Source organism: Anarhichas minor, unplaced genomic scaffold (assembly GCF_050575085.1).
Source record: "Anarhichas minor isolate MPS153535 unplaced genomic scaffold, ASM5057508v1 ptg000073l, whole genome shotgun sequence".
In the NCBI taxonomy this organism is placed as follows: Eukaryota; Metazoa; Chordata; class Actinopteri; order Perciformes; family Anarhichadidae; genus Anarhichas; species Anarhichas minor.
In genome coordinates this window covers 6,391,191-6,413,894 of record NW_027466519.1, presented here as the reverse complement: position 1 = coordinate 6,413,894, position 22,704 = coordinate 6,391,191, and the positions used below count along the sequence as shown (strand labels likewise).

Below are 22,704 nucleotides of genomic sequence, written 5' to 3'. Positions count from 1 at the left end.
ATGCTGATAACCCAAACATGCTCCTTTACGTTCCCAACACTTTCTTCTTCAATTCAGGGTACTTTTACTCCTGCGCATCGAGCACATATCCATCTCTTTACGAACCCCAGAGCCTTAACCTTTGAAGACTCAAAGCCAATAACCATGCAAGTATAAACATAACCATTTCAGATACAAATGCACTCAAACATCACGCTTCATCCATTGCATGTGGAATTGTTTTCAAATCGTTTTGAACCATTAAGCTGTTACAAATGGTCTGACTTCCAAACATTGGGGTGAGGAGGAGAATGGGACGTGACAAGACCTTTGTTGTTAATGTCGCCTCTAGCAAATTCCCAAAGTGGCACACAATCACTTTAAACCAGGGGTCTTCAACGTTTTCAGGCCAAGGACCCCCATACAGATAGAGAGATGGAGCAGGGACCCCCGACTATATATATTGTATAAAATTGTGTTTTATATTAAACTGGGCCTAGTACTGTGTATAAACATACCTCTTTATTGTGCATTCAATACTAAGCTATTCAAATAATACACAGGTTCATATATTCATGTTTTTATCTTAAACATGTGCAAGGTACAGTGAGTAGGGAGGCCGTGCCACTGCCATTTATAAACACACCTTGTCAGCTGATACCAATGCCAATATCAATATTGTCTGTCAATTGCATGATAATCCTTCATACAAGCTATTCAAACTGATGTTTTCATTTTCAACATAAATGTGGAAACATAAATGAGTGATGGCCTATTAGTGCCACTGCCATGCATAAAGATACCTGTTATCTTGCATACAACACTGAACTATTAAATAATGGACACATTCATGATTAGAGATTTTTTTTAATTTTTTTTTAATTTTTTATTGTTTAAATCAACCAAACATTTCGCGGAACCCCTGCAGTACCTCTGCGGCCCCTAGGGGGTCCGCGGACCCCCTGTTGAAGACCTCTGCTTTAAACCATTGCTGTTGATTGTTTTTTATAGACAAGTCGCTATTCCTTTTTTGGGGCATTCTCGTTTTACTTGTTTCCTTTTTTCATGTTGTCGATCTTTGTCTTTTTTTTTGGTGTGAGCTCATTTTAAATTGTTTGACATAACGAGTACATTACAGGAGATAAGTTAATGAATGATTTCTTCCAACCTGCGTCCTCATCGGCCGTAAGTCTCACACAGTAGCGCAGACACACACACACATTTGGCCTAATTATAATTTGGCAGAAACTCATTGACTAGATTCGTTCCCGTGCCTTAAAATAGACTCTTTTTGCAAGTGAAGAACGGGCAAAATGTCTGAATGTTCTGAAAGAGTAAATCTTTAATTGGCTCTCACAAAGACAGAAACTCTCTCTTACCGATGAAACTTTGCTCATTTTAACCTCTTGTACCCGAGAGCTGTGTATTAGAGACACATATTTTATACAAATTCAATATTACCAACATCTCTTGTTTCATCAACCTTGTCTAGTGGCTGTTTTAAGTTTCCTTATGTTTTGTTTAATAATATCCGATGACAGAACATTTTTATGTTGTGGTAAAATGCCTTTTAGATGAATGGATTTCTTTTTCAATGTTGTGTGATGTTACATTTTTATTTTTTTGTGTGTTACATGACATAAAGATGCAGGTTTGTAAAGTATGACATTTCTTTGTATTGCTTGCAAATAAAACCTAATAACCACACACATTTGAGATCTGATAAAATACCAGATCCCATTATTTTTTGTGCACAAAAGGTGCCTGCACCCCCTGTGCTCACATCTTACCAGAACCAAAACCAATTGTTGAAAACTGGATACACGGTTGATGATGTGACTTAAATTTGGTCACAGTGCTACTTGACATTGTTGAATCATTTGAGATGTCTGGATTTCTCTAAAAGAATGGACAGACGGATGGACGGGGCCGTCCATCACCCACCATCCTCGCCGTGCCGACACCAGTCCTCTCGTGCTCGGCTCAAGCAGTTCGCTGCACCTCGTTGAAAATAAAGGGCAGGCGGTAGCCCCACCCAGGCTGCTGTGTCCGGTGTGGCTTCATGGTAAGAGTGCGGAACAGCAGTAAAAAAAAAACACATCCGCAGACGTACCCACAGCAAATGACACGTGCCCTGAATCCTCCTCAGTGTTATTTGAAGGCCAACGATGTAACAAACAGTGGGACTGAGGCGTGAAAGGAGACCGACCTGAAGAATCACTGCAGGTAACGGAGGACTGACTATGTCCACTTATTAACGTAGAAATTCATGACTAGTACGACTGAAAAGACACAGATTTATTTTTTTCTCTGACCCTCAACTTGTCTCTGCTTCTAAAGCCTCTTTCTCTCTGTTTATTTAATCATGAGCCCCCCCTGACACATGTTCCATAACAGCCTCCACCCACACACACACACACACACACACACACACACACACACACACACACGGGGGGAAAAGCATTTCACCATGTGGATGCTGCAGTGTTTCTACTCGCCACGAGAGGGATCAGAGGGGTGACTTGAAGCTTTGCCATACGTGAGTCATTTTTTTGAGGACGTTTTGTGAATGCACTTCCCAGTGTGTGAGTTTTTATGGAGGACATCGTCCTGTGTGTGTGTGTGTGTGCGTGTGTATGTGTGCGTGTGCGTTTGGGATTCCCAAAGTAAACTGTTTAAAGTAGGCAGCATGGAGTTTGGCCTTGGACTGGTCATCCCTCTTCTCCTTGATCTAAACTTTGGAGCAGACCGTCTCACTCCCACTTCCCCCTCTCCTCGCTTTCCTCCTCCTACTGATTTCTCTGTCTGCACCATATTTACTCGTTCCTTCACTCCTTCCCTGTCTCTTCTTTCTATCCTTGTTGTCTTCATATGCATTATCTCTTTATTAACTTTATTTTCTACTTTACTACTGCTTTAGCTTGTTGTAGTTGTTCTTTTAATTTAAGGTGTGCTTAAATATATAACTTTCCAGGTTTCACCATTCCCTCAAAGGTCACCAACGATGGTTCGGAACAACAAGTATTTACTTGTCAAGAGCTCACCCAAGTTGAACGTGACACAAAATGACACTGGTGAATTTACTTTGCTTCTGTATCCGATGTATCGCGCCAGTTCCATCGGAAACATGTGAGACTGAAGACTGATAAGCGTAGCAGAAACTTTCTGTTTCTGTCATTTCAGTCTTGTGCTCAGGGCGTAAATATGGACGGTGCAGTTGCACGGAGGCCTGTTGTAGCTTTTCATTGTGAGTGATCCAGATTAGCACCAAAAAATTCAAAACAATGTATAACAAATAATAGTAATAATAATTTTATTTTTTAAAGCGCGTGTTTATAAAGTGCTTCGACAGAAAAATAATGAAAAATAATAATAAAAAACAAAGTAAAAGGACAACATCCCATGAACGCCAGTCTGTAAAATTGGGTTGACCTTGAAATGATTTTCTTTTTGTACATAAACTACAAAAAAAATTAATAAACTAAAAAATATTTCAATTAAATTAACATTTTCTTCTTTCCTTTGGTATTTTTGTCACGTACAAAAATGAAAACAGAAATGTAAACGCTGTTTACAACTGTTATAATGTCATGTATATGCTTTGTTTATGTTGTTTTTACCATGTAAAGTGCTTTTGAGTACCCTTTAAAGCCCTATACAAAATAAATGCATTAATATTATTATTATTAAATGCAATAATGATTGCTGGGTAATGTGTATGTTGATATTGTCCAATGTCAAGTCTCTATGTAACGGCTAGTTTGGGTGCCAAACCTGCGGCAGTAAGTAAGGAGGGCCCGTCCTGCTGGCGTGCAATGGGGCTAGTCTCAACTACCTTCACAACACTGCTTGTGCTACAGCATTGCCTCATTTCACCCTTTCTTTCCCCATCGTCCTCCTCTCTTCAGTTTTTCCTCCATCTTCCCCCTCCGTCCCTCCTTTCCTCCGCTCCCCATCCCCACTGTTTCCCTTTCTTATCTGTAGCTGCAGTCAGTTCCTTCTTCTCCTTGTCGCTGTTTGCTCTGCCTGTTCGTCAAAATGCATCGCGAAGCGACAGCTGTGGATACCGGGGAGGGAACTCTCATTCACCGCGAATGAGCCGGTGTCCCCTTCTGCAAAACAAGAGGTTTATCTGAACGGACTCTCTGACCTTCAACTTGCAGAAGCAGCTCTTGATGGTCGGGGACCCCGAGATTCATGCTTCCATTTAAAAAAACAAAACGGCTTCCTGTTTTGTCATGACTGGTTTAGTATATCTGTGCAGCGGAGAAATGTAATAATGCTTCAGAGGAAGGTCGGCTGTTGGATTCTCCTGAATGTTCCAACAGCAGCGCTGCGGTTCCTGGACGTTCAGGCTCAGCTTTTTTTTAGCGTCTTGTTGACTTTTCCAATGCGCCATTACATTTTGCCGGCTGCTGATTCTGTCCATTCAAAGTCATTAACCTTATCTGCCACACACACAGTAGGGGACGCATTTGTCTGTCACCAAACCACGGAAAGTGTCTGTATTGACATTGTGATGAAGATGTGACATCCCCCCCTTCACTCAGCGACGGCACACAGGAACTTCCCGTGTGGCCCCGCCGGCTCCGATTGGCCCGTTTAGTGGAGCAACAGGAAGTGGGGAGACATATATCAGTCAGCTGGAGGCTAGCACTTCGAAGCTGTGGAACAATAAACACAGCAGTGTGTGTTTCACACACACACACGCACAGAACATTCTTCCATTTAAAAACATTTTGCTGCTGTCGCTGCGACTGCTGCTTCATTCGTGTCACACGCAACATTAGTGGCACTGGCCACTCTTAAGAGTAGTGTTCAACATACACACATACCACATAGTGCAGTCCTGCATGTAGCGTGTGCTTAATGTACGCAGTCCACATTTTGCAATTCACTTTCAAATGTCCAGTTTTCAGAATGGAATTCATTCGTCTTGTTTTGCTTTTTCCTTTTCTTCGTCGGTTTTGTTTTGCTTGCTTCATTTTTTTTTCTGCAGCGAAAGAGCAGCGGGGATTATGTGTGACGTTTCATCACAACAGCGTCATCACGCACTCACATACCTGTGGTGTTTTTGGTCATTCATCGTCATGATATAAAGATAGAATGAAGTAGCCTCACCTCACAAGATTTTATTAAGTCAACTTTTGAAAGGCCCATGAGACTTTATTTATTTTTCTTAACTTAATTGGGTGAGCATTAGTCTCCTCATCTTCTCCGTTTTCGTATTTTTTACGTATCGTCAATCAAAGCATTTTGAATCACATTTGCTTGAAAGATGCTTTATGAATGACTGATTGATATAAATGTGTGAGTGGGAGGAAGATGTTTCCACACAACAAAATGTCACGGCACACACACGGCACAGTAATGGGAAAAAGGCTGGTCATTAGGCTGGTTATGGCTGGTCATCTTCTACCAGACCATCACGTGTGCTAAAAAAAAGGAGGCGGTCCTCAGATGAAACCCAGTGGAGCTCGCCTAGATTTCACTTAATTTAGAGTCAACGAATAAACACGGACAGAAAATAAACCAAAATCCTTTAGGGGTGAGGGTGATCATCCCCTGTCCGTCATGGTTTCAACAAAAAAAGTTGAGCTCCTCGCAGCACGCCCTCCGACAGGCTCTTATCGGGTAAGACCCGCCCTCTTGAGATCGACAACCAATCACAAATGACAACCTAGACCAAATAGGTTTTGCGGAGAAGATGTTCATGAGCACACAAACTAGCTCTACAACCTTTCATAATCTATTTAAGTTTAAATTTACGACATCTTGTCTCTGGGGGTTTCTCGGCCTTCATTCCTCTCCAATTGACAAAGCACTGATGTTCTCTGGCAAACCGGTTCATGCGAGCAACCATGCGAACCACGCTGGGAACGAATGTGTCCGCCTTACAACATCAGAATCAGCTTTATCGGAATCACACGGACCTCTGCTAACAGTCAGGGCTGTCTAAAACGTGTGAACAGCCTCGAGGTCTATGGATTATTAGGTCTAGCCCAAAAAGTAACCGCATGCCGTGAAGCATACATTATCAGTCTGTCTGTCTGTGACTCTGCATGCTCCCCCGTTTACTGACTTTCCGGATGTCATAGAAACAAAAACACCAGTGGTTAACAGAGAGTAGCAACGATAGCAAGGCTAAACGTGTAAGATAAAGTACAACCTTTAAAAAACATTCGTATAATGTCAATGACATGAGTGGCATTGTCGTAGGGATTTTTGAAACTCGGTTTTTGCAAATATTGATTTCAGAAAAGCCTTAAAACAACACAAGACAATAATTCAGACTTTTCTCATGTTTTTATTGTTGCTGGGATATCAACACTATGACTCTGGGTGGACATTCATTGATATTGGCCCGTACAGTATAGCTAGTATGGAAATCACGTTTACGTCTGTGTCACACTTACTTTCTACAAACTACTGGTACACGGTTTGTTTAATCTGAGGCTTGGCAACAAAAAAACATTTAAAAGCAACGTGTCACTTTGGAAGAACAGACTTTTAGACAGTTAGGAAGACCCCGACGGTTGCTCCTGATAACGTACATATCGCCATTCTTTGAATACACTTTGGGGTGAACAGTTTTTGGTATGAAAATGACAACATTTATCGAGTGCAACACACACCGCCCATAGCAAACATTGGACATTCAGACAGAAGTAGTCAGGATATGATGGCAGGAATGTGCTAACCTGGGGAGCTAATGTGATAAAACTCTTTTTCAGGAAAGGTCACGCATGTTGAAGCTGGGAAAAGGACATTGTCCTACCCTGACATGCATAATAGGCTGTGGACTTACATGGAAATCAATGGGTGAAACTGTTTTGACATGCGACATATGCCGCCAGGGAACGTTGCCCTAAAGAATGATGTTAAACGAAAAGACAAAAAAATTAAAATTGATCAATTTAAATTTTCAATCCGTGTCTCCACATTGGATTTTTTTTTTTTATCATACCACACTAAAAACAAAACCATCTGTATTCAGTTTGTAGTCATGCTCTGAAAATAAAAGTAGAAACCGTGCACTATACTTTCTGTAAAAGTAACACTGACATTAATCTTTGTTGTACTTTAAGGCAATTGTAAAACAACACGCAATTAAAGAGTAGGTTAAAACCACCGGAAGATCTTGTATTCGCTCACCGCCACTGGTTCAACTTCCCACATTGCTGCGGTGATGTACAAGCGTACTCTAGGACACTGTGACATCACTTATGGGTGTGGTTACAGGTGCAAAGAGGTTTAAACTTTAATTTTAAACCAGAGAGGGCTGTGAAACACTGCTTCTGAGCCTGGTTTTAAGTTACTCTTTCTGGAGGAGGACTGGAAGGCACTGCACACATAGATATCTAGTTCTGGGTCACAAACAAGTTAATAACCGTAATAGTCAACAGGAAATGCATTAATTAGGCTCACAACACAATAGAGCTCATGACATTATAACCATAAACAAAATCCTACAGTACGTTTGGACAGATTATAACACATTTAAATTTACAAACACAAAAACGCTTTCCCTTTGGTGATTAACTTTGAATAATATATTTTATATACATACATACTGTACACATATACTTACAACAGTGTACAAAATAATGACACACTGGTAAACAGAGGCATACGAAGACAGACAGTTTAGTTGGTTTGCGATATAACCTGAAGCATTACTTTGTTAGAAAAATGGTTACAGTTAATGTCAAATATGCAGGGTTGGGTCCAGAGCCGAAGACTGCCAAAGTTTGGTCAACGATACAATGAGTGGCACTGCACCTGCTGCTGTTAGTCTATTGAGGCCTGTTGTGAAGTTAAAAGAAGTAAAGGATGCACCAGCTCAAAGGCAAAACTAAAGGAATTCGGTTGAATTGTCTAAGAAGAAAATATCTAACATTGTTGCCTTAGAATTTTTGAGTTTGTTTCTTTTTTTTTTTTTTTAAGTGGAAAGGCACAACTTGTAGATAAAAAAGGCCTACAGTGAACAATAGAATCATAATTCTGGATAAAAGAACTTAAGTTGCCTCATAAACAGGGCGACATTTTGACCAACTCTGACAGGCACACAAATACCAGCTGACTTCATTTCAGCTGCAGCTTAAATCCCTGACAAACATCTTGCTTCCTGGAAAACATCTGGCTGTTCGCTTGTTTGGACCTTTGTCTGTGTATTTTGGCCAAAATGTGTTTTGAGTCGAGTCACGACGAAATTCAGCTGGTAATTTTTAACAACGTAGATCACAGCATCACTAGGCTGGCTGACTTCAGTTGAATCTCAAGTTAATAGCAGACAGTGGAGGAGTGCACTTGAGGCAATAAGATATCATTTAACAAGCGTATTATCTTAAGAGTAAACTGTGAGACGTCATTGTTGTCAGTGCCCCTTTAAAAAGAATAAGACTACTAAATATGCTAAATGTTGTGTTGTGGTATAAAAGTCCATAAAGTTGTTGCGATAAACACCAACATGATCAGAACCCCACTTTATGCCTGTCACCCGGATACGCATGAGTCCAATCTATAATATGTGCCACCTTACAGTTACAGCGTGTAGCATTTGGAGGATCTACGGAAGTGTATCTGAGGGTTTTGTTGACCTTAGAATGAGCCGGAACGGGCCCTTTGTAAGCTGCCGTGTTTCTACAGTAGCCCAGAGTGGACAAACCAATCACTGGCTCTAGATAAAGTCATTTAGCCACTGAATTTCCCCTACACGCTTGGCACAAGGGGAGAAGTTTCAGTCAGTTACAGTCTGCAACGTCACCGCTAGGTGGAGCTAAATCCTACACACTGCACCTTTAAATCAATGGGACGCTTTAAACGCATGGCATGTCCCTCTGTTTAAGATGCCACGAGGAGGGACAGTGAGGAGACAGAGGCAGGGGTACAGAAAAAGGTTTGGATTATTTGTATCTGCAGCATTTCCAAATAAGGACTGGTTCACAAAAAAATCTAAAAAACATCATACCTTCAACCATCTTATATAGTGACATAAACAAAACGTCATATTATTTTGGATGGACATCTGTATTACTTCATATCACCAATAACACTGTCGCAGAAAAAACAAATGTGTACATGTCATTCAGTTTCTGGTAACAGGAACAATATTTACACACTTTCCTTTGAATGTTTTTAAAGCAGGGTACTGTGGTACTGTAGGAGAGAACTTCGTGAAAATGAGGAAATTCACAAACGGAAATTTTTCATGATTGCAAACTGGATTTTTATTGGCCAAGCTAGCACTGTGGCTTTATGTGTGGCAATGAAATTGATCTGTGGGTCAGTCGACCTCTTTGGTCCAGCCTGAAATGTAACTGTCATATATAACTATATGGACTGTCGTGACACTCGCGGGTCAGTGTTTGCAGTCAAAACTGTTACTTCTGTCTCATTCGTGGCAAAGTTGAGTTTGTCAAGTACAAATTCAGGCAGGCACCAATTTTAACTTCATGTCCCTGCTATAAGAAGACGTGACGGCCCATCTTGCCACCTCTCACAACGAGTAAACATCAAACTCTACTTTCACATTCACTTTTTCCTCAGTCAGCCTCGTGGAGACGCCTCGTAAAACCACGAGAGGCAGACAACTCAGCGCATTTCATGTCATGACCCGAAGTCTGCTAACACTCGGCAGAGATGACCTTCACCGTGTCTCCACATAACACCGTGGCACAGAGCCTGTTCTAAAACCGCAAACATCCTCCCCCTTTTTAGTGAGATCCCTGGAACAACTTGTCTCTAATTCCTCAGAGGGAACAAACAACAGATCCTGGACGCCTCTTGTATTTAAGTTGGACTGAAGGAAGAAACTGGATTCACTAAAGCCTTATCAGTGGGAGATGGGGATCAGTGGAATGATGAGTTTTGGTCTAAGGTCACTTGTCATTGAAAGATGATTGAGGAATCTGCTGCAGAAATAAATAACAGCTCTGGTGACTTAAAAACTCCATAATGGTCATTTTTGGTAAGTCGCTAAACATATCAAACATGTCAGTATTGATATATTCATTTATCTTATGAGCATCAGCAGGATGTCACATAAATGGTTCACTTTGACGCCTGCATTTTGGAAAGGTCAAAACCCTGGAAATGGATCCAAATACTATCGAGAGAAAAAAATCAGCCTTTTGTGTTTCTCAAAATGTAAGGTCTTTCCTCCCAAACATAAAGGAAAAACGAAAGAATAGTGTTGGAAAAGAGTCCTCCAATGGATGTGGAGTAACACCCCAATGGTAGTGTAATGCTATCTGAATGTAAAAGGTCTGTATGATGTAAGAAGATCTTTCTTAAGAATGGGGATCGAGGGGAAGAAGTCTGAAATTACAGGATACAAAGTTAAAGAACACTGGAGTACTGGCATTACCTTCATTTCACAGATTACTTTTAAATAGTTCATACCAGCATTGTCCGTGACAACATATTCAAAACAATTAATAAACAACTAAGCAGAAATACTAACAGCCTATCAGAGTCCTCGTAGACGCCATCCTCTTCTTCGCTGCGATCTCATCCAGCTCGTCATCAACTCATCTATCTAATCTTCATTCTCCGAGTCATCACCTTACTGTCTTTAGTTCGTATCATGTTCGCAGTCCCCCTCAAGCCTTCCCATTCACCTTCTCTCAGTCAGTATCTCCAACACAGATTAACCTCCTTCAAGTGGCTGGATTAATCCCCGCGATGTCCAGCCCTTCCTTTTTATACCACCGAGTGTTCGTTGTTGTGGTGGTGGTGGTGGTGGTGGTGCGCTCCGCCGCTCAGCACCGTGTGGTTGGTGGACGACGCCGACCGGTCGGACCCCTCCGCCACCGTCCCGTTGACGTTCTCCTGCCGCTGGCAGCACAGGATCTGCCTGAAGGTGGCGCTCATCTCCTTGTCGCGGTAGGAGTAGATGATGGGGTTCATGGCCGAGTTGAACTCGGCGAGCAGCAGGAAGAACTTCTCATAGGTGAGGACATTGCAGTTGACGCAGAAGACGTCGAGGAGGAGGATGACCAGGCCGGGAGTCCAGCAGACGATGAACGCACCTGAGGAAACACAAAGCAGAGGTTGGAATTGGTGCTGAGGAAAACTGTTCAGGAATATATATATAAAAGACAGCTCTGTTCTGAAGGTTGCTTTTGTTACTTTAAATGGGAAAACAGGCAGCAATCTCCAGTTCTGAAAAGTGAAGTCAATGCTGAAGTGTCTTAAACCTGCATTCTTACTAGTGTCCATCAGGGGGCGACTCCTCTGATTGTATAGAAGTATATGAGAAAATGACTATACTTCTCTCTTGATTTATTACCTCAGTAAACATTGTAAACATGAGTTTATATTCTTTATCTATAGTTTAGGTTTTCTTCAATACAGCATGTTGTTCGTTAATTAAATGATGGTCCATTTAGAGTAAAATAGACCATAAAGCAGAGTATTCTTTATAGAACTTTAACCCTTTCACCGTGTGTTTTCACTTCATGAAAGTTAATTGAAACCTTTGTGGTCACCTAAAAATGTCTCATCCAGTAGTCAGCGTTCGGCTGTACTTTGCTCCACTCTCAGATGTCATTTCTGGTTGCAAAAAAGGAAGATGGCGAGGACCAAAAACAAAAAATGGCGACGGCCAAAAACCAAGACAGCAACGGCCAAAATGTCAAATTTGAGGCTTCAAAAAGTCTTATATGAAGTCTATTGCCATTCTAGTTGTTGATCCTTGACTCCCATGAAGTCGCATGGCATGGTTTGACTGGAGAAAAAGTTTAGTAAATGTTGTTTCACCAATTTTTCATGTAATTTATTAGCAGTGAGGCTGTTCTGGGCCCATGGTTTCATCCAGTTACACCAAGACACAGATTTCACTGATGATGTAATCGTATTTTGTAACAGGACTTTTCTCGGGCCTACTTGTGTATAATCCGTCATAAATCTCAAAGGCGATTACTCACATCACATGTGTCTGTATCCTGAAAAGGAAAAAGTGCAATATATCTGTATTTGAAGCTAATAACAGAATTTGACAGGCACACAAATTAAAGTAGCACAAAAACACAGTTTTTGGCTGTTGTGAGTTTTTTGGCTATGTTTTGGTCGTGAGTCACTATTACTAACAAGTGATTAAGCACATGTTCTGAACTATACTAATTCCTGGTTTCCTCTGCCTTTTAATGAGCCCGACGAATCACTTGAACTGAATGTGCATCTAATGCCACAAAAATGTGATGTTGGCCTGACTTTCTTTTACCAAGAGAGCACACAGCACTGTATTTCACCAGTATATGGATTTTATGGATTTGTATTTTTCGCAGTTTGAATTTGAATGACTCTTATTAATGAGTTTTAAATGTAAATCATGCATTTGAACAGTGATGACTTGGTTTGGTCTGACTCACAATGAGAGACAATGATTCACTGGGACTTAAACTGGAATACTGATTACTTGATCAAAATGGCAGGTCTTTTCAGTGTCACCTTGAAATTTATACCGTGTTACGTCGCACACGGGAGGCTTCCAGCCACCTCCACCTTATATATATTATGGTAATGTCACATTCTGGGTGTGAACCAGGCAACTCCTTGTCTTTCCTCTCCCTCTACTGAACCACCAAAAAGTAAAGAAGCAGAAGATTTTGAAAATGTATCCCACAACACGACCACTGATGGGATCTTAACATTTACAGTATAGGAGCTGAAGCCACTCTGCCTGGGAGCTATAGTGTTGACAACCACTCTACAACCACATCACCATCACTTAGGAACCGCACCATCAGTCTAGAGGAGGAAACCACCCATGTCACTTTGTAACCACATCTAAAACTTTTTAACAACACTTTTTGACTACAAAGTACTTTTGTTGTACAGTGTTTTCAATTACTTTGCTTTTGCGGGTACATTAGGTTACCGGTTATGGAGCCTCAAAAGCAAAACAATAACACTAAAAGCCAGATTTCTAAGACATAATTGTACTCAAATGCATGGTGGTCATGGATGGGGGGGGGGGTATTATTTTTAAACTATATTTCACAAAGAATTTCCATCATTTAACTTGCTCCTCTATTTAATATTGAGACAATTGGTCACTGACATTGAAAAAGGCCAAGCTTTCAAAATAAAAGCCCAGAGGTCAAAGACAGTAAATAGGCATCAGACATCATTTGTAAGGGCTTTTCAAACATCATAAAAAAAAATCATATAATGGTTTAAGTTCGGTAACGTTTAGGCAAATAAAATGTCAGGTTCGTAGTAAAAAGATGGGGGGGGGGGGGGATTCGTAATTTCTCAGGAAATCAGCCGCCATTATCCCTCTCTTAATCTAAAACATCTACAGAAACATAAATGTCTGACCTCGACCTCATTGTTGCAACCAGATCTCCAGTATCCCATCACCAAATCTACAACCTCCTCACCTCATTTGGGTGAGCACAATGCATCATCATTCCTCTGATGAGACGGGTTTCGCAAAGTCGAGGGGGGGGGGGGTGTCACTGACGCATTACTCATGAATGTGGAGTTCAAGTATTGTGAATCCAGTCGACAGATGCTATTTGTCACAACTATAGAACAACTGTAGGGCATTACACTCTTGAACCAGTAAGGCAAAAAGTCTTGATGAGAAATAGGGCGAGCAGAGACGGGGTGGTGGGGGGGGGACAGAGACGATATTGACAGGCAGGCCTGTTATCTGTTAGTGTTTTGTAGGCGGCAGCTGCAGCGAAGGATTGACCTCACTTCTCAGCTATGCAGGCAGACTCTCCAGAGTTTGATAAGTTTCTCAAACGTTTCGGCAGAGAAACTATCTGAGCTAGTTGTCAGAAAGTGAAACATCTTTCTGTGAACGGGATTCGCACAGAAAATAAAAAAAATAAAAACAGCACAGAACTTCAAGTAAAAAAAAAACAAGACAAATACTTCTGACAAGCACGATGATGGTTTATTACTAGACAACGTTTCCGGCTTCTAGCATCACTGTCTCAGTTTGATTTGGTGCAGATGGAAACACACAGCCTGCTTATGAAATCGACCCTAACCACATCCTATATTGTTGACCGAGTGAAAAAACCTGCTGCTTCTTTCACATGAGTTGTTCTGTTTTAAATGGAGAGTGACACATATATATTTACAGGATATTTGTTCCCCCCCCCCCCCCGTAGAGTGAGAAAGAAAACAGTCTTTGTGTGACCGGAGAGGTTTCACCCCTCGAATCCTTTCATTTCCTCTCTGGATCCAGGGGTATACGGTTGCTTGTGTTACACCCTTCATCTCAAGAACTGCCCCTTTTACTTATGCCCAAACAAAAAACGTGCACGGTTTACCACATAGGGCAGGGTTACCCCACAGAGGGTAGTTTTTGTTGACGGTAGGAACAAACAGATATTTTGGCCCAAGTCATCCAGTACTTGGAAATGCCACATGGAGGGAAAAGAGACGAGAGAAATGGAAAGTCAGTGGAGGAGAGTAAATAAACACGGCTCCGACGCAGGCCTGGAAAGATTTGGAAATGTATGGAAAACTACTTTGACACTTCCCAAGGCGTGTATGGGTGTTACCGTCGCAACAGTGTTTGATGTGACATATTGGGCCTCATGCAGCAACATCCTCTTCAATTTCTCACATATTTTCTCTTAATTAGAGACAAAATAAGAGAACTCAACTCCAGACGCACCAAAAGTTCGTATCGGCTCTTCCCCAGGTGTGAATGATGAATCCCCCTTGATCACACACGGGGCCGTTTGCGTATCGTTAGCATAGGTAACGCCCCCTAAACACCATATAAGGGCATCCCTTATGCCACGTTTGACACATGCCCAAGAATTAAAAAAAAAAAGCCTGTGAGAAGAAGAACTGTAGCAGTTGCTGTACGGTGAAATAAAATGAAGCGGAGTAAACACTCCATACAGAAGCTGAACACAACCAATATCATCCACATGTTTTATAGTCTTTAAATGGGATCAATGGTCTTTCTTTAATAATCCAATCATTATAATTACTCTAAAACATATAATAATCTGAATTTGATTGTATGATACGCATGTTTTTTTTTTTTTACATTTTTCAAATTTAAAACTTGTGTTTCCTTGAGATGGATGGTCTCAACCACTCAGAAGATCCAGAAATCAATGGCTGCTTACAAAATGAGAACAAAATTAAGATTAAATTTGTTCTTGTATCGCTTCCTGCCTGAGGCCGTATGTGACATTTGAAGGATCATCTTCAGCCCTGTTGAAACCTTGTTGAAAGCCATGTCCTTATTTTCTTATTTCGACCTCCTGGTTTTCTTCTTTCTTTTTTACCAGGAATACCAGGAATTATTAAAGCTGTCATGCTTTTTTTTTCCTTGCTTTTTTTCTGGCAGAAATAGGCTTCCATAAGAGAGAGAACTGAGGGCTATGGGAACACAAATAAGGAAATAATGGAGACCAGACTACGGCAATGAACTCCACACTCCTACAACACACACACACACACACACACACACACACACACACACACACACACACACACACACACACACACACACACACACACTTACATAACTACACATGGCTCAAAGACGGACGGAGGAGCTCTCAAACATGACCTGAAAACGTTATGACGGTGTTGAGAAAGCACTCAGTGATTGTAATGCTCAGCGAATTACAAAGTTGTTGTTTTTTCCGAACGATGATATTGGTATTTTCCTGTCCCTGCACAACACTTCCTCCTGCAGATTAGGAGATGTGGATCTCTTTCCACATCTAACTTGGTGTTTGTTACGAGAGGCTTAGCTCTAATGGCTGACGTGTCGTGTTTCTGGCGGGGAGAAATGCCTCATTAAGAGGTTTATGATGTTGCTCACCAGCGTTACTGTCTGCGGCAGCTTGTTCTGCTGTCCTCAGTCACATGTAATGCGCTGCAGAATTCCATAAACACAAGGTCAAATGGCTTAAAGGATCATTCTGGTGCTTTTGCATGTTTGGTCCTTTAACGAGAAATTACACGTTTTTGGTTTATTGCTGCCATCAATTTAAAAACAAACAGAAACAAGAGAGGTAATGAACATTATGTTGTCCAGCTTTGTCAAAGTTACATTAGCCAACTACACTTGCTTTAATAAGAGTCTTTTTAGGGTGATCTAAAATATGTTCTGTCTTCTATTCTATTTGGGGGTGAGGTGGGGGTTGAGTATCGGTGGGGTGGTTTCCACAGAACACACTGTTGACAGCTGACATACATTGGTTATTTTTAAAGCATGACCACAGTTGTTCCGTTAACTTAACTAAGTATGTACTATCATAATCAAGTAGTCGTATCTAAACCTGTACCACAATGTTTCCCTAACTTTAACAAAGTAGTCATTTTAACCCCAACACGCATGAGCAAACACACAATTTAGGACTTGTTGGGGAGACTAAATGTTCTGGAACCTCCTCCAATCGTAGCTTGCAAACTTTGATGATTTGAGCGACGTACATCATAGGTGATCAAAGGGGGAGGTGCTAGTCTTGCAAGTCGTTTTGTCAGAACTTCACGAGGCATCGTTGCACCCAAAACTGGATAATGGAATAGGGAGAAATGAAATTGAATTGAATGATTGACGCTTCATCACGTCATAGGAGCATTGGAAAAAAAGGTTGGGACTGGCTTTGTAGCGCGTCACGCCACGCCCTTGTGCGACGATGTCATTGGCTTCCATTGAAAATGACTACTGGCCTGTTGCTGTGTCGCGTGTAGTGTGAACACAGCATTGCTAAAAATCCTCTACATTGTGCTGATGCATTCGTGCGGCTTTAAATTCTGCTATCTGGGATCCTCATGCCTTCCTATCACACGTCTTCACGTCGGCTTAAGTTTCCACTAATGTTCAAATATGGATAAACCTCCAATATTGAATTACTGCTCTCTGTGTGTCTCATCGCCTTTCTTCCCATTAATTCTCTCGCTGGTTTCCTGTCCCTCTCCTCTCCTCCCCCACTCTCTCTCTCTCTCTCTTTCATTAACTTCTCTCCTTTCTTAAGCACTTCACTCCTTTCTTTCTCCAACCTGTCTTCCTCTCTACGCCCATCCATGTCCGTTTCAATTTCTGTTCATCCCTCGATCATATTTCCCCACCCCGACCAATATTTAAAAAAATAAGATCGGAGCCATTATTCTGAAATGGCCCGGTGGCTTTCCATTTGTCCACGAAGGGATTTATTTTTCCTCTCCACTCTTTCCCACATCACCAACTTCCACACACACACACACACACACACTGGGGAATAGATACAGTAGATGTTCCCATTCAGTAGCTGGGTGTTTACAATTATTGATAAAGAGGCTTGTGGTGGACACTAGAGATGGGAGTCTGGTGATGGTGTTGTCTCGGTGATCTAATGGGTCGAGAAACGCGCTTTTGACTGGAAGTACAGTGAGGTCTTTGAAACGGCAATAATGAGGGCTTTTCTGCTCAGCTGGCACAAACAGACTGGGACATATTTGCAGAGCTGTTGGTCAGCAGCAGTGACTAGCCACAGCCACCAAATTCTGAGTCTAATTTTCAAAAATAGCATCTGATTTAAAGCGTCACCTTCAGTACTTGAATATATAAAATGATACCAGTCCGGTCCTATAACTGTTTTAGCGTTTTAGCTTAGCTAATACGAAATTGTGGCTTCAGTCTATGAACGCAGATGTTTTTCTTATTTTCCAATCGACTCTATTTTGCCTCCAAAACAAATTCCTTCCCATTGCTGCTATTGGTTAATGGTCTGTTAATCTGGCTAACAGTCGACTATACTTGAGATCTTTCAGTTGTTAATTGCAGGCCTACAAATCCAAGCAAACTTGGTGTGTGGTAGTCGTTTGAGGACACTGTATAGATATTTGAGCGGAACTTGCCAGAAATGAACAACTGGCTCTGCAGGAAGAGGACTCATGCGGACAGATGCTGCCGTTGTGAGCGACTAGAAAAGCTTGCATTCTTGCCTTAAGTGCTTCACACAAAACCACAGAAAACAGGTGACATCGCGAGCCAGTCACGTTTTCCACACTGACGGCGGATTGGAGGGTCGCCGTCAGCTCTGCATGAAATGTGTGTGGGTGTCAATTTTGAAATCTAGCCATGAAAAATCTGTGTGCTCTATATAACATTGATTGGTTATACATTGTGGGTTTCAGTCAGCGATGTGGCATCTGTGTGCATGTGTTGGGATGATGGTATGTGTTGGCGCTCCGCGCTGTCTGACGATGCGGGCGTGTACAGCACCATGGGCTTTGACATAATCAAATCATTCACAGACAGACTGTGTGAGCCAGCACCTGACACACAGGGAACAAGGGTCACGGTTGATTCGACAATGCAGTCGACTCATTGATGAGTGATGTGGAGAATCTCTGCTGGTGTCATTCAAACATTTTATTTTTTATTTCAAGCAGAGAAGCGCCAGTAGCTGAATGGACCAGCAAGACTGCCTGTAACCAGATCAGTATCATTTGACGACATTTGGTTATTGTTTAAATTAAAGGTATAGTACATCTGTAATAAAGCTGATGTCTGCCGATATATTGGCCTGGCCAATTTAAAACGTATTAACTAAATATCCTCATAGCCTTTTCCATCATAAAACGGAAACATTTAAAAGCATGAATCTCACCTTTGTGTGGCTTTCGTGTGTGTAAGTTACGTTACATGACGAAAACGCTCTATCTACAATGTGATTTTGTAGCGGAATTCTCTTTCTGAAAAAAAAAAATCCTTTAAAGGTACCCTGTGGAGTTTTCTTGAAAAAGCACCTTCACTTTGTGTTTGTACATGTGTGTATATATTTTATTTCAGTGAGTGTGTGTCACTATCTCTATTGTCTTTGGAAAAACAACCTTTTTTTGTCAACAAGCCAGATTCTGGTTTAGTTTTCCCATCATTTGACTTTATGTGAATGGAGCCATCCCTGTGTCCCACTGTTCTTTATCGAGCCTGTGGGGTTTATGTGAGTGTGAGAGAGTCTCTGTGTATACATGCTTGTGCTGCGCTTATGAATGCGTGCAAGTGCGTGTAACCAACTTTCCTGTCTTTCCAGGAAAATAAATCACCCATGGCTGGTTTTGCAGCATCTTGAAAGGGACAAGTGGACAGAGGACAGCAGGCAGCAGGGGAGCACTTATCATCATGTGGTCGGCAGCTGGGAAGCTGGGAGACACTGGACGGGGAATTGCTGTGGGGTTTTACTTCCTCATCAAGCAGCAAAGGCTGAACCCAGTACTCACAGGCAACTTTAACCCCGCTGGACACATAGTTACCTTTTTTTTGATTAACTTTGGACAGTGTAAGACATGTTCTTTTGTTCAAATGTACCCTTCTATCTGTACAACAAAAAAGAAAAACTGTTATTTTCTCTCCTCCTCTGTGCTCAAAAATGACCTCACTCAGAAACAGCAGTGGATTTCAGACTGAACCAAAACACATCACACCCTTGCTCAAAAGACTTACTTTCCCAGTGAGGGAATTTATTTTGAAATTACGTGTTTTCCCTACCTATTATTTGTTTTACTTAGTTTAGTTGAACTTTCCTTTAATCGCAGCAGTCGGCTTTAACCTTTCAGGGCCAAATAGTAGCAGAACATGTGATTTCACTTCTCCTTCAGTATGTTGCATCCTGCCGATTCCAGATCCACCTCGAGATCAAAGCTTCGACAGTCACATCTTGACCCCAGGCCGGCCCTTTACTGGTAGAACCTCGTATTGAGCAACTCCAGAAAGAGGGCCTTACATATTTAGTTTAATTTCAAAGGAATTCACTGCTGTTTCAAGATGTAGTTACCTTGAACATGTTATCTATTTATAGTTTCTTTTTTTTGGGGGGGGGGGGGTATTATTAAGTGTTATTGGACTCAGACTTCTCTCTGTAGTGGTGAATAAAAAACTGACTACATAAGTGAGGAGCAGCTGCAATGACAGGATGGCTTTCAAACCGATGAACGTAATCCACTAACATCCTAATTACAGTAATTGACTCATATCTAGCACCTTATACCTTATAGCCATTGGAAGGCATGGAAATGTCTGCAGATGAGACACAGAAACTGTGCGGCAGGTTAAACAAGCAGAAACAAACAAAGCATCTCCACGCAGCAGAAAATGTATGTCCTCCCATTTTAAACATACTGCAGACTGCTGCTGTCCACTGCTTTGAATTAAAGACAACAGAGGCAACATGATGAGATAACACAGCACATAAGAGACAAATCACACAGAATCCTTTGGTTTGTTTTGTCTGGGACCAACACATCCTGGCTTCCAGGCAGTAAGACGTCTCTTTCCCACAATTCACTCTTCAACGACTGAGCTAGTGTGCTTCTGTGCTGCAACGTAAAAAAATAATAAAAAACAACCAGCAATGCCTCTATTCATTACACACCACTGAAGAGGCCTAAAGACTTGCAAAGTTGGATAAGTTCCTGGACTGATTGGGTAGACATAAAACTGTCAGACTGCATGCACAGCTTAGCTCGAAAGTAAAACAGGCGCTGCTGCGTCAGAAGAGAGCATGCACTGCATGTGTGTGTTTACAACCACCACACAACTGGATCAGACAGTATTACATTGAAGGACAATTCCAGATTATTACAATTTGCTTCTTATTTTCAGAAGTATTTTTTTTTTTAATCTGAGGGAGTTGTGCTGATGCCTGATTATAAAGCATAGTTTCCCAGTGCGCCCTTATATTGCCCCACAACAGTGAATCTAACTGTTCTTATCAGCTGTAGACGGGCGGATTAGCTGTGAATATTTCACAATTGCTGACATGCATTGGCAGGCTCGTAAAAATGCCCTCATAATATCTGTAAATGATGCAAGATACTAGCAGGCGGATGAGCATCAGTTTTTTTTAGTTATCAGTTTGCATTCAGCAGAAATCTGATAGTAACCTTAAAGGGGACATGTCATGCTCATCTTCAGGTGCATACTTGTATTTGGGGTTTCTACTAGAACATGTTTACATGCTTGAACATTCAAGAAAAACACTTGATTTGTCTCAAACTGTCTATCTTAATATATCCGCATTCACCCTCTGTCTGAAACGCTCCGTTTGAGTGCCTGTCTCTTTAAGAACCCTTCATGAAAAAGCCTAGTGTGCTCTGATTGGCTTGCGAGAAAAAAATAAATGGTGCATAGGTATAGTTTTCAAGTTGTGGGTGAAAATATTCATATGAGGGCCGGTATATTCTAATGAGCCTGCATGTGACATAGGAAGGGGAACAAAATGTGAATGGCTTGTTGAATCACATGTTTCCTGATTGGATGCCCATAAATAAACGGAATGGATTGTCTTATTTCACAGTTTGTGGGGTGGTAGGCACTCCAGATAGACAAATGTTTGTGCAAAAAGTTTTTCCTGATATACCCCATTTATCACAGCATCGCATCTGTCCCAGTTAATGACAAACCTTCTCAATTAGTGTTTGTTGACGGACATATTTAGTCGTATATATTTTGTCGACGCAAGTATCTTATTTTCCATGACTAAGCCGAGACGATGACAAGACGACACCAACATCATTAAACACAAACTGTGAAAAAATTGTAGTTTGAAAAATAAAACGTTACCAAAATGAAGTTAGCCGCTAACTGAAGGTCAGTCTCCGGAGCTGCAGTTGGCTACCGACAGCAGACGATGAGCACAGGAGGACTCGGAGCACTGTCTACTATTAAATTAGTAATGCTAACTTACCTAAATTAAACGTATCTATGTCAACAATAGGGCTTGGGGGATAGAAAGTAGGTGATAGTTTGGCACATTTTGGCGCTGATATTTTCTACATTGAGTGAAATGTTCAATATAATCTGATGATTAACAAAGATGAAAACGCCAACAGTTTTCATTCACTAAAACTATACTAAAATGGTTACATTTTCTTTGACTGAGATAAAACTAAAATGCCCTGACTTTTAGTGACCTAAAAAGAAAACAGGATATAGTCATTGTCAGTCGTCACATCTAAGATTTCAATTTTGCATTAAGTTTAACTGTACTGTATACATTAGACATGTTCAGTGCACTGTTGTGTAGTCTGGGGTAAAGCCAAGACATTTAAAGGCTTGTATGGGGATGTCATGAAGATGATCTGGAGGCTCTTTTCTCACCTTCCTCTAAACCTTTCCTAAATGTTTGTAAGTATTTCCCCACCCAATTTGCAGAAGTGGGCATCTGTTTCATCTCCACTTTCACTTTCGTCGTGAAACAAAGAAAGTGATTTTGCTGATGGTGAAAAAACAGAGCAAAACCATATCGTGTACAATGTCACAGTCAACAAACCACATCTGTCAACGTGCTACGGCAGCAATGTTTCACCTCTTGCACCTGAGATAATACTGCATCAAGCTACTCAGCTACAGATGCTCACGGTCGCCTTTGGTCTCAGCAAAATGAAACGCATCAACCGTTTTTCGTAAAACTGCTTGTTTACAATCACAGCACATGGACGGGATTCGTAAGTGGACCGGGTTGGCTGAGATGATGTATTTGAGGCCTACAGTCGTGCAAGGCAGACACTTGTGTTTGTGCTGAATGATGCAGCCTCACAGATAGAGCTATCAACAGATTCATTGTTCTGCTACTGTGTAGCTGATGACTTCAAATGTTGCATTCACTGCGACAGAGATATAGTACTGGATATACACAGTAGATGTAGCTTGCTAGATATAAATTGATACAGTATGAATGGAGCAGATAACTAGATACATGGAGATAAATGGATAGACAGACAGAAAGACAGACTGTATCTCTT

The 22,704-nt window shown here is 41.3% G+C and overlaps 1 protein-coding gene across 1 annotated transcript in view; it reads right to left on the bottom strand.

Annotated features, from left to right (window-relative positions):
• Nucleotides 1-6,266: 6,266 nt before the first annotated feature.
• Nucleotides 6,267-22,704, bottom strand: part of lpar1 (lysophosphatidic acid receptor 1) — a 33,581-nt gene continuing 17,143 nt past the window's right edge. Inside the window, exon 3 of the mRNA XM_076079678.1 lies at nt 6,267-11,012. Coding sequence (XP_075935793.1) covers nt 10,684-11,012 — 329 coding nt within the window. The 3' untranslated portion in view covers nt 6,267-10,683. The remainder of the gene's footprint in view (nt 11,013-22,704) is intronic.